Here is a 12,868-nt window from a genome sequence, read left to right on the forward strand (position 1 = left end):
CTAATGGAAACAGGGGCTTCTTTCTCAGAACACCCAGCAGAATTCTCACTGCCTTGGATTCTGTCTTGTTGCCGTCACTGTGGTTGGGAGTGCTCTTAAAAGTGAAGCTTTAAGTCACATTAATTTCTGCACCTGAGTTGAGTAAATTCTTATAGAACCATATGGACGGAGACTTAGGAGAGGCTGTTTCTGCCCCAGAGAGATAGTAGGAAATGATTATCTAAAGAAGAATGAGTTCCTGGAGGGCAAAAGTAAAATTTCTACCCCATGGAAATGAAGGTGTTTCTCATTTCCTTTTTTGCTTTTTTAAACTGATTATGTGTTGAGTCTTTTTAATATCTTCCTTATCATAGAAAAAAATATCTTGAACCAAGACATGATCTTATGATGTGGGGGTTCTGTCTGGTTGTTGATCATTGTTTTATAAGCCATGAGCAAACATGAGCAGAGAGTATAATCTTAGTAATTTCCTTGCATCGCAGATCTGGGAAGGATCCAAACCTGAATCTCCGTAACACTTTGAATAGGGGATGGTGTCCCTGAGAGCTTGGCCGGCTACAGCCCAAGGGACACCTCTGACCTGTCCTCATTTTCTGGAAATAGTTTTACTGAAATCCGGCCAGCCTGCTCGTCTGCCGACCGTCTGCAGCCCCTCTGCCCTACAGCGTGCTGGAGTGACAGTGACCCGCACAGCCTGGCGTGTCTCCTCTCTGGAGCTTTACGGGAACACTTGCCAGCCTCTGGTCTAGTCAGTGCTACAATGTCCTCCTATGACAGATGCTCTCAGAAAGAACCATTTTCAGAAAACGACACCACTTCCCCGTGTCGTCCATTTTACTGAAGTGTGAAATAGTATCCCACTTCAACAATTACGTCAGTTAAAACACACAGATCCTGGATTCACACCTGTAATATGCCAAATTAGAGTGGTTTTCCTGGCCTGAAAGATACTCCATGCTTAATAGTTAAGTTTTAAAATACCCATAACCTTTTTCCCCAGCAGCTCCATAATCCCTTAATGATTTTCTCTGGATACACTTAGCTTTTTAATGATAAGATGAGCTTTAAAATGTCAAAGCCATCCTTCAGAGGAACACAGTTTACTCATTTGTATTTAGTCCTTAGGAAAGGCTTTTCTTACAATAATCAGCTGACAAAAGATACAACGGTAGTCCCTTGGGAGTTTCACCAAAAATCATGCTGCTGTGTGTTGTACTTATTCATGGTGATTTTAGCTTATGTATGTGTATGTATTGAATTAAAACATACATTATTCACAGTTTTTTTGTCTTCAGATTATAACATATCCCTACTATGAGTTCTTTCTGTACTTCATCCTTTCAGGTGTGTAGAATTGCCACATTTATTTTTAGAATTATTTGACATGGATTTTTTTATGAGAAGTTGGGAAGGCCTGGAGGAAGTGGATTATGTCGTGATCTGGACGACTGTACTTCGCGGTCTCCTGCTACGTTACGCTTTTCCACTGATTAACTTACCACAGCTTATATAGTATGTTTTGCTGCTGCCGCTGCCTTCTTTTCCATCACAATGCTTTTTTATCTTTTATTAGTCACTTTTGAGACCGTACTGTATATTTTTTCTTTTCTTTTGTTGTTATTGCTGAACATACAGCATTTTACTTGCTAGTCTCAAGGGCAGGACTATGTGATGGGAGTAGGATGTGAAACACAGATGAGAGCCATTGATGTCATCTGTTATAAGTGCTAACAGGTGAACTTAATTTTAATATATTTTATATCACATGATGTATCCAAAACAGAAGCATTTCAACATGTGATCAGTGTAGAAAATTATTAATGTGATATTTTACATTCTTTTTTCATATTAAGTCTTTTTTAAGATTTTATTTATCCATTAGAGTCAGAGCACAAGCAGGGGGAGCAGCAGAGGCAGAGGGAGAAGTGGAATCTCTACTGAGCAGGGACCCCGATGTGGGGCTCGATCCAGGACCCTGAGATCATGCCCTGAGCTGAAGGCAGTTGCTTAGCTGACTGAGCCACCCAGGCGCCCCCATAGTCTTTGAAATTCAGTTTGTGTTTTACACTTACTGCAAGTCTATAAACCATAGTCCCCACGTGAACTCTGTCTGAATTTTAAGCATTTTTTGATGCTCTCCTAAATCACCCTTTTATTTTTTTTTTTTTTAAGATTTTATTTATTTATTGGACAGAGGGAGACACAGCGAGAGAGAGGGAACACCAGCAGGGGGGGTGGGGGAGGGAGAAGCAGACTTCCCACTGAGCAGGGATCCTGACTCGGGGCTAGATCCCAGGACCCTGGGGTCATGACCTGAGCTGAAGGCAGACGTTTAACGACTGAACCACCCAGGTGCCCCTAAATCACCCTTTTAAAAAGTTTAGTACCATGAATTGTTTTCTTGGATTATGGATCCAAGAGTGGTGGAAGGTCTCTCACCCAAATATGTCTGTTTAATTAATGCTGCTGGAGACTTTCAGTTGCAGCCCCTGCCATTGGCCACTCCGAAAGTTCCTGGGGCCTTTACACATTGTGCTCTGTCGACTCTGCCTGTGCTCTAGAAATGGAAGAGCAAAGCCTGGGTGAGCGCACAACTGCTGACACCTTGGTTTACTGAGTGTTTCCAGTGCACTGTTGAGACCTACTGCTCAGAATAAAAGGATTTCTTTCAAAGTATTACTGCTCATGGACAGTGCACCCGGGCACCCCGGAGCTCTGATGCAGACGGACAGTGGGATGAATCTTGTTCTCATGCCGGCAGCCCATGGAGCCAGGAATTGTTTCGACTTTCAGGTCTTACTGTGTAAGAAATACATTTCACTAGGCTATGGCTGCCATAGATGGTGATTCTCTGATGGATCCGGGCAAAGTAAACTGAAAACCTTCTGGAAAGGATTGCCCACTCTAGATGCCAATAAGAATATTGTGATTCATGGGAGGAGGTCAAAATACCAACATGAAAAAGGGTTTCACAGCAGTGGATTCCCACCCTCAGGGATGACTTTGAGGGGTTCGGGACCTCAGTGGGGGAAGTTGCTGCAGACAGGTGGAAACAGCAAGAGAGCCGGGTCAGAGGTGGAGCCTGAAGACGGGGCTGATCTGCTGCGATCTCATGATCGAACCTGAACCGATGAGGACGTGCCTCTCACGGATGAGCACAGACAGTGGTTTCTTGGGATGGAATCTACTGGTGAAGGTGCTGCGAAGGTTGAGATGACAACAAAGGACTTGGAATATTACGTCAGCTTGTTGATAAAGCAGCAGAGGGTTTGAGAGGACGGACTCCAGTTTTGAAAGAAGTTCTGCTGTGGGTAAAATGCTGTCAAACAGCCTCTTGTGCTACAGAGAAATCGTTGCTGACGGGGAGAGTGGATCAGGGCAGCAAACTGCATGTTGTCTGGTCTTGAGACCTTGCCACGGCCGCCCCAGCCTCCAGCAGCCACCACCCTGACCGTCGGCAGCCCTCGGCACCCAGGCAGGACCCTCATCCAGCAAAGGGATGAGGACTCACTGCAAGCTCAGATAATGTTAGCAAATTTAACAATAAAATATTTTTAAATTAAGATGTATACATTGTTTTTTTATTTTAAGAGACAATGCTATTGCACAATTAAGAGACCATGGTATAGCATATACATAACTTTTTTAGGCACTGGGAGCCAAAAAATTCATTTGACTTGATTTATTGTAATATTTGCTTTATTGTTGTTCTGTGGAACTGAATCCACAATAACTCTGAGGTATGCCTATATAGCAGTAACAGAAATAAAAATGTCTAAATTTGAGGTCTTAGCCCGAGTCTGTCTTCAGGAATAATCTTATAATCTTAAGCTAATAAAATTTATTTAATGGTGATTTATTTAATGGCAATAGCCATGCTAGATCATCACGTCATTAAGTGACTTATCATGCTCAGTAGACGAAAAGACAGCACTCTCCGCACTGTCCTGGGATATATGAACGTGACACCGTTAGGGCAAAGAGAAGGGGTCCTTAACTAGGATTGTAAGCAGAATGTATAAAGAAAATTAGGATAACAGAGGTAAGAGAAGAGGACTTCCCACATTTATCTCTTGATTGTATTTTGACACTTTTAGAATAATATTGAAGGAAATTTTTTTTCTCTTAACTGTATAAGCTGTTTAGAAACAACTCCCATTCCTTGAGTTTTTGCTACTAATTTGAGAAATCCTAGAAATCCATGTGTCAATCTCTGTTAAAGTATAGATGTAGAGGGGCGCCTGGGTGGCTCAGTCAAGCGTCTGCCTTCGGCTCAGGGCGTGATTCTGGGGTCCTGGGATTGAGCCCCACATCAGGCTCCTCCGCTGGGAGCCTGCTTCTTCCTCTCCCACTCCCCCTGCCTGTGTTCCCTCTCTCACTGGCTGTCTCTCTCTCTCTGTCAAATAAATAAATAAAATCTTTATTAAAAAAAAAGTATAGATGTAGAAATAAACACAAAGATGTAATAGTCACTGATCTTGAGTACAAGATCTATAGTGTGGTTCTGTAATATACGTACAGAGAATTTTCAAATTGAATTAAATAACCATTCACATTTTATTTCAAAGCCATGATTTCTTCTCTTTTTCTTCATAGTATAGCTGTTCTCTCTTTGCATTGGCTTACGGATGCTGTTCTTTCGACTTTTCCTACTGTATCGACTCCTGCTTCTCAATGTGGCTCCTGCATTCTCAGTTCCCACCCCCATGCCACTTCAAATGGTGGTGGATCCCAGAATTCCCTTCCTGTGTATTCAGAGATTTAATAAACTTGGCCACCATAAAACAATAGTATTTCAAAACGGAGTGGGACAACAGGGAATTTTAATAACTTTTGAAGCGTTTAATGTCAGTGATTTGTGCTGCTCTTCAGTATGTATGACCTGACATATTATTTTTCTAGAACTCAAACCTGATTCACCAGAAGGTGTCTCCTCCCAATGATCGACAAGGATCTCCAATATTGTCATTCATCATTCTGGAACAATTTAATGCTATTCGCTTAGTCCAAAGTATTCATCAGTCTCTCGCTGCTCTCAGCAAAGTCATCAGAGGAACTACCTTACTGAGTTCAGAAGTACAGAAATTGGCAAGTGCTTTATTAAACCAAAAGGTAAGCTCAAATTAAATATATGTGTTTTTATTTCATTATTATAAGTGACTCTTTTATTATGTATACATTTGTCAAGTCTTACAGTTAACAGTAACAGAAAACCCAAGGTAAACTACCTTAAGCTAGTTAGGAATTAATTGGCTGATAAAATGGAAGGATCCAGGGGTATCCAGCATTAAGTCAGCTTGATGCAAGAGCTTCAGATTGTCATTAGGACCTTAGCTTGCGTTATTTATCTACCTGTCTTGTCATGGTGTGTGTGTGTGTGTGTGTGTATAGATATGTATATACACGCAGCCTCCATGTTGATTTCACTTTTGGGCAGATCCTCTATACATGGTGGTATCCTAGCATTCTGAGTCTTACTATCCTCTGAGCTCCAAGTCCAACAGAAAGAACACCTTTTTCTTGGTAACTCAGGCAAAAATCCTGGGATTAGCTTTAATCCAAACTGATTGGCTTGTATTTGATACCTAGTTCCTTGACCATTCTCTTATAGAACTTGGCATCTGGAAAAGATTTCACTAGGGTTCTATAGGAATTTAGAAAGAAAAGAGTTTTGTTTTCCCCCTGCCCCCAACACTGTTTACCCCCAATATAGAAAACTCCGATGGTCAACTTGAAGTCTTCTCTGAACATAAAAGATCGTCTTTTTGGAACTTCCTATATCTGACATAAAAATATTTCTGTCTTAGTTCAGGCTGCTGTAACAAATTCCCACACATTGGGAAGGCTTAAACAATAAACGTTTATTTCTCCTAGTTCTCGAGATCAGATTGCTGGTAAATCTGTTGTCTGATGAAGCCCACTTCCTGGTTTGCTCTGTCTTCACATAGCACAGAGGAAAGAGAGCAGAATCAACCTCTCTCCTGTCCCTTCTTTGGAGGACATGAGTCCCATCATGAGGGCTCCACCCTTATGACGTATTACCTCCCCAAAGCCTCATCTCCAAGTATTATCACATAGGGAATTAGAGTCTCAACATACGGAGTTGGGGGAGGACACAAACTTCCAGTCTACTGCAATATCCATCCCTTTTCTGCACAGAAAGGCACACTCTGGCAACCTTATGTTTCTTTTCCCTTTACCTTGAAAAAGAATCTCCGCTTTGCATTGTGTGCTGCATTTAAGCGGTTTTTCCTTGTATATAGATGACTATTTGAATTGATGATCAAAATATTGTAGTAGTATATTGTACTATAAGGTGTATCTAACTTCTTTTTAATTTAAAGTAGATATATTATCTATCTTGAAAGTTCCTTGGCATTTCAAGGAAACACTGAGGAAGGATGGTAAGAGCTCTGAAGAACTTCACACGAGTCAGCTTGTGTGGTCACCGCGTACACGGTGATGCTCCTGTTACCTTACTCTGCTGGGAGAGCCTGAGGCAGGACGTGCTCAGTCACTCCACCGGAGCCCACAGGACGAGCTGTGGAGTCAGGAGCCTGGGCGGGTGTCTTTGCCATTATAAATAGAAATGATTTAAATTTACCAAAAGATAAATTTTCATGAGAGTGTATTTCTTTAAAATCCAACTTCATGCTGTCTAAGGGCAAAATGTACGGTACTACATGGACTGACAGCTGGATTAGGTCTAGCAGGAGAAGAACACTGATGTCAGAGTGATAAGAGCGTGCCGCGTGTGGAGGACAGCAAGTTCAGTGGGACTTGTACACAATGAAGCGAGAAAATTCAGCTTTAGATCAGATTTTGAAGTTTGTAAAGCCAAAGAAAAGGTATTGGGATTAAATGCCATAGGCAGTAAGAATATTTTCATGTAGAAATAATGTCGCAAAAGGACAAGAAAGTGGCCTGTGGAATAGGTCTGTCTGCCACTTAGTAGCTGTGTGACTTGGGCAGGTCAGATAAACCTCTTTAAACTTTACTTTTCTCATTTGTGAAATGAGGATAATAAAGGTACCTACCTATGGGATTGGTATGAAAATTAAAGTAAATCATAGGTAAAGTGCTTAATACAAAGTAAGCATTCTCTAAATGATAGTTGCTTTTGTTATTGTTACTTGAGGAGAACTTTATTACGTAAAAAGTGGCTTTTGGAGCAGTTGACCGGCAGCATTGTGCAGAACTAGTTTATAGAAGTAGGGATATCATGTAGGTTACTGTGTACTCATCTCGGTAGGAGCTGGTTAGGGCATGGAATAGGCTAGCTCAAGAGGGCTGTATGTGATATTAAGAATAGGAAAGGTCGTCAACAAACCTGGCTTCTTGTTATGCTTCTGCTATAAACCGTTTGGGCCGATCTTTGGCATTAACACTTGGAAAAAATAAATCATTTTTATGATGGTATGGTAATGTGGCTTATGAGACCACAGTGAAAGATAAAGAGTTAAATGGGCTTTTTTATATGAAACATTTTCCATGAGTAAGACCAAAGAGTGGCATTTTATAAAGAGGTCATAGATTTTTAATTCTTGGTAGCACCTCCTACTCTTCCCCTGACTCAGTGAGTTCTCCTCAGTGTTTCTGTGTTTGGCACTGGGACCTGAGGACTTCTTAATTACAGTGTGTTGAGGATGTAGGCAATCTCATTACTAATGTGTTAAGTTTTATGTATTATACTTTTTAGAAAATTTATTTATTTGTCAGAGAGAGAATGCAAGTAGGGGGAACTGCAGGCAGAGGGAGAAGGAGGAGCAGGCCCCCGCTGAGCAGGGCGCCATCCCAGGACCCCTGGGTCATGACCTGAGCTGAAGGCAGGTGCTTGACCGACTGAGCCACCCAGGCGCCCTATATATTACACTTGGAATTGAGAAATATGGCCTCTAAGATATCACTATTTTTGAAATATTTTTATAATTTGCATGAAAACATATTGGTTAAAATTCTTTCCAAGGATGAAAGCATGTTTTGCAAAGCACATTTACATTATACCACAGAGAGTGTCTCTAGAGATGTTTCCTGGTATCTGATGAGACTCAGCTGAGACTAGGCTGACCTTCACCCAGACAAGATCCATAAAATAGTTTCTGACATTTACTTTCCAATGAGTTTTACCAAAAATTGTGAATCCAGTACTATCCCATTTATTTCAAGATAAAAATTTAATGTTTTATTACATTTGAATGTGACAAGTTCTGTATTAAGTGATATGATTTAATGTAATTTAGGAAATAGTTCAATACTTGACATTTTCTTTACTGTGTCTGACATAATTGGAGTTAAGAATTTTCTTAGAGAGAATTATGACTTTTGTATTTCTTTGACAGTTTCTGGTAATCTACTAAAACTTTTTTTTGTAAAAAAATCAAAATATTTATAATTTGTTCAAGAGAACAATACTGTTAAATATTGTTACTCTTTTACATATTAGGATGAAGGCTTTAAATTATAATTTAAAAGATAAAAATTATAAAGGTACAATACAAAATCATTTCATCTTTCTTGCTGAACAACGCTGTCTGTTCAGATATGTACATACCTACCTATAGAGCTTTACTGTATAGCTTCAGGATGCCTAAGAGTTAGGATCTCCTCTGCTAGACGGTTTTTTGCATTCACTCCTTTCTCTGCCCTGGTCTTCTTTATAGCGGTGGTTCTCAAAGTGTGGTCTCCAGACCAGGAGCATCCACATCACCTGAGAACTTGGTAGTGTGAATTCTTGAGCCCCACCCCTGACTGTGTGAATTAAACTCTGTGTTATCCTGCAGTCTGCATTTTATCAGTCCCTTGAGATGGTTCTGATGCAGGCCAATGATTTAGAAACGCCATTGTGTAGTCAGAATTCCCATAAAAACATAAAAACTGGCAGAATCACCTGCCACATCACATTTCAGCTCTCCCCACTGCACTCGTCAGTATCTGTGACCACCTCCATCATTGGTCTTTAAATCTTGGGGGAAAAAAAGATGCACATTCTTATGAAATGTTTGGGGAAATCCCCATCTTATCTTAAAGGCTTCCTCTTTTAAAATTTAGCTAGCTTCATGCAAATAGTGCTTTAAAAAGTCGTCGACTATTTTACCTAATGATAATTATTAATGGTGAGTGATTTGCATTTTTTCATTAGAATAAAGTAATACCTTATGTTTTATGTAACACTTTGCCAGTTCAGAGAACTTTTGTGCTCTGTTCTCATGCTCCTTCACTTAGATCAGAAAACTGAAGCTGAAAGGAGATGCTATCCCATAAAGTACCAGAGCCAATACTGCAGTCCTACATCAGTGTTCTTCCCACTTCCTCTGTCACTGAGTAGTTTGCTAAATATATCATGCAGTTGCATGGTAGTCTTTGTTACAAGAGGCACTAAGCAGCTTTGTGAACACTGAACTCCACATACTTATCTCCAGAGGCTTATCAAACACTGGGACAGAACTCCCCCACCTCCTCATCTCTAGCTTCACTTAAATCAGAATTTTATTAGGTACACTTACAAATGGAAATCAGCTCCTGCTGATTTATGTCAGTACAAAGGGGCCTGCATAAATACAGAATTTCTAGTATCTTGGAATTCTCTTTCAGTATCCCTAATTTAATACTATTAATGTGCATAATAAAAGAATATATATATATATATATATATATATATATATATATATATATTAGCAGAGATTGTAACTCCGGAGTTTATTCTTTCCCTTGTCCTTTTTTATTCATTTAGCAATTAGAAATGGAAGTACAGTATCATAAGACTTTAGTGCTGTATGTGAAGTTTTATTAATACTATTGGGGTTTTTTAAAATATCACTTAATATTTATTTTTTGAAAGCAGACTGTAATAAGTTAAAGATGTATACTATAAATCCTAAAGCAACCAATAAAAATAAAATTAAAATACTACAGAGGTATGCATAATGAGCCAATATAGGACATAAGATAGAAATATAACCTTTACTTAAATAGTCCAAAAGAAAGATGAGGAAATAGAGAAGTCAGAAGTTACCAGTGTCAGGAATAAGATAAGAGACATCACTACAGTTTCTACAGACATTAAAAGCATAATAGAATATTTTTAATAGCTTTATGCTCATAAATTCAACAACTTAGATGAAATGTATGAATTCCTTGAAAGATACAAACTGCCAAAGTTCATTCAAGAAGAAATAGCCTATAGCCTATACTCTCTATTAAAGTATTTGAATTTGTTACTAACCTTCCCACAAAGAGAGCTCCTAGAATTGACTGCTGAAATCTAATAAATATTTAAGAAAGAAATAATACCCACTCTATGTAAACTCTTCCAAAAAAAAAGAAGAGGCAGGAATACTTCCCTGAACTTCCTGAGACCGGCATTGCCTGATAGCAAAAGCTAACAGAGACATCACAATAAAGGAAATCTGTAGATAAACTTCCTTCTTCAACATAGACCCAAAACTTCTCAACAAGATATTAGCAAATTAAGTTCAACAAAACATAAAAGTGGATAATGCATTTTGACAAAGTGGGGTTTATTCTAGGAATATGTTAGGTTGAATTTAAAAAACCCCAAAGTTATTTATCATTTTAATAGACTAATAAAAGTTACATGATTATCTCAGTAGACACAGAAAAGGCATTAGACAAAAGTCAACATCCAGTCATGATAAAAGCTTTCAGCAAGCTAGGATTAGAGTAATGGACCTTCTCAACCAGATGAAGGGCATCTGTGAAAAAGCTTAGCTAACATAATAGTAAAGGACTGAATGCTTTCCCCCTAAGATCAGGAATAAGGGACTGAGGTCCACTCTCACTACTTCTATTCAGCATTGCACTAGCTAGCACGACAAGTTTAGAAAAAGAAATAAGGCATACAGACTGGGAAGGAAGAAGGAAACCTGTCTTTATTTGCAGAGGATATGATCATCTATTTTCAATGTCTTAAGGAATCTACAAAAAAAAACCAAAACAAAAAAAACCTAGAGCTAGTAAGAACATTTAAGTTTAGCAAGGTTGTGGAATATAAGGTGGATACATAAAAATTATATATATTCTGAAACCAACTATGGAAAATTGAAATTAAAAAGTACTATTTGCAGTTATACAAAGGTGACCTATCAGGATGATGACAGAAAAGATGTGTAGGACGTTTGTATACATTGAAAACCACAAAGCTTTGATGAGGGAAGTTACAGAAGAGCGAAATAAACAGAAAGATGTACTGTGTTCCTGTATCAGGAGACTCAGTGTTGTTAAGATGTTAATTCTTTCCAAATCAGTCGAGAGGTTCAAAACAACACCAGTCAAAACCTCTACAGAATCTTTTTTCAGTGATTGACAATTTGCTTCTAATATTTTTTTTTGTAAAAATAAAAAGACCTAGTGTACCCTAAAAAGTTTTGGAAAAGAATAAAATGGAAGATCTTGCTCAAAAGAATTTCTAGAACTGTTCTGAAGAAAGTAATCAAAGCACTGTGGTATTGGGATAAAAATAGATACATAGCTCAATGGAATGGAACAAAGAGTCTAGGCAAAGACCCACTGATGTATGATCAATTGATTTTCACCAAATATACTACAGCAATTAAAGAGAGGAAGGAAAATCTCTTTAATAGTACTAGAACAATTGAAAAGCCAAAGCCAAAAAAAAAAAAAAATTAAAATCCTACTCCTGTATTTCCAAACATATATAAAAATTATCCCCAAATTGATTATACTGTTTTGAATATAAAAAATTAGCCACAGACAGGGGAAGGATTAGTGAGACAGAGACCCAACAAAGGAACTTGTATCTAGGAATTTTTTTTAAGTACAACTCACTAATGAGAAGATAAGCATTCCAAAAAAAAAAAAAAAAAAAAACCTGAATACACACTTTATCCAGAAGGTATACATATACCACATTTTCTTTATCCATTTATCTATGGATGGACCCTTGGGCTGCTTGCCTTTCTTGGCTACTGTAAATAATGCTGCAGTAAACATAGGGGTACACATATCTTTTCAAATTTGTGTTTTCATCATCATTGGTAAATACCCAGTAGTGGAATTATTGGATCATATGTTAATTCTATTTTTCATTTTTTGAAGAGCCTACATGCTGTTCTCCAGAGTGGCTGTGCTAGTTTGTATTCCCACCAACAGTGCACGAGGGTTCTTTTTTCTCCACATCCTCACTGACACTTGTCATTCCTTGTGTTTTTGATTGTAGCCATTCTGACAGGTGTGAGGACGTATTTCATGTGGTTTTGATTTGATTTCCCCAATGATGACTGATGTTGAGCATCTTTTCCTGTGTCTGTTGGCTGACTATACATCTTCCTTGGAAAAATGTCTATCCAGGTCCTCTGCCCATTTTTAAATTGGATTGTTTGTTGTTTTTGGTTTAAAGTTATATAAGTTCTTAAATATTTTGGACTTTAACCCCTTATCAGATCATTTACAAATGTCTTCTCCCATATAGTGGGTTGTCTTTTTGTTTTGTTGATTATTTCCTTCTCTGTGCGAAAGCTTTTTATTTTGGTGTAGTTCCAATAGTTTAATTTTGCTTTGATTTCCCTTGCCTGAGGAGGTCATATCTAGAAAAAAGTTTTCTATAGCCAGTGTCAAAGAAAGCACTGCATGTTTTCTTCTAGGATTGCTATGGTTTCAGGTCTCACATTTAGGTATTTAATCAGTTTTCAGTTTATTTTTGTGTGTGGTGTAAGATAGCACTTCGTCCACAGATGAATGGATAAAGGAGATATGGGGTGTGTGTGGTGAGATTGTGCCATTTGTAACAACATGGAAGCACCTGAAGGGTACAATGCTAAGTGAAATAAGTCAGAGAAAGAGAAAGACCGTATGATTTCACCCATGTGTGAAGTTCAAGAAGCAAAACAAA

At 38.5% G+C, this 12,868-nt stretch overlaps 1 protein-coding gene across 2 annotated transcripts in view; it reads left to right on the forward strand.

The window, feature by feature from the left end:
- Window positions 1-12,868, forward strand: part of DYNC2H1 (dynein cytoplasmic 2 heavy chain 1) — a 299,368-nt gene that overhangs the window by 235,263 nt on the left and 51,237 nt on the right. For both annotated transcript variants that reach the window (XM_026505886.4, XM_026505887.4), the window contains one exon: window positions 4,903-5,112. In XM_026505886.4, coding sequence (XP_026361671.2) covers window positions 4,903-5,112 — 210 coding nt within the window. The remainder of the gene's footprint in view (window positions 1-4,902; window positions 5,113-12,868) is intronic.

Source organism: Ursus arctos, unplaced genomic scaffold, assembly GCF_023065955.2.
Source record: "Ursus arctos isolate Adak ecotype North America unplaced genomic scaffold, UrsArc2.0 scaffold_22, whole genome shotgun sequence".
In the NCBI taxonomy this organism is placed as follows: domain Eukaryota; kingdom Metazoa; phylum Chordata; class Mammalia; order Carnivora; family Ursidae; genus Ursus; species Ursus arctos.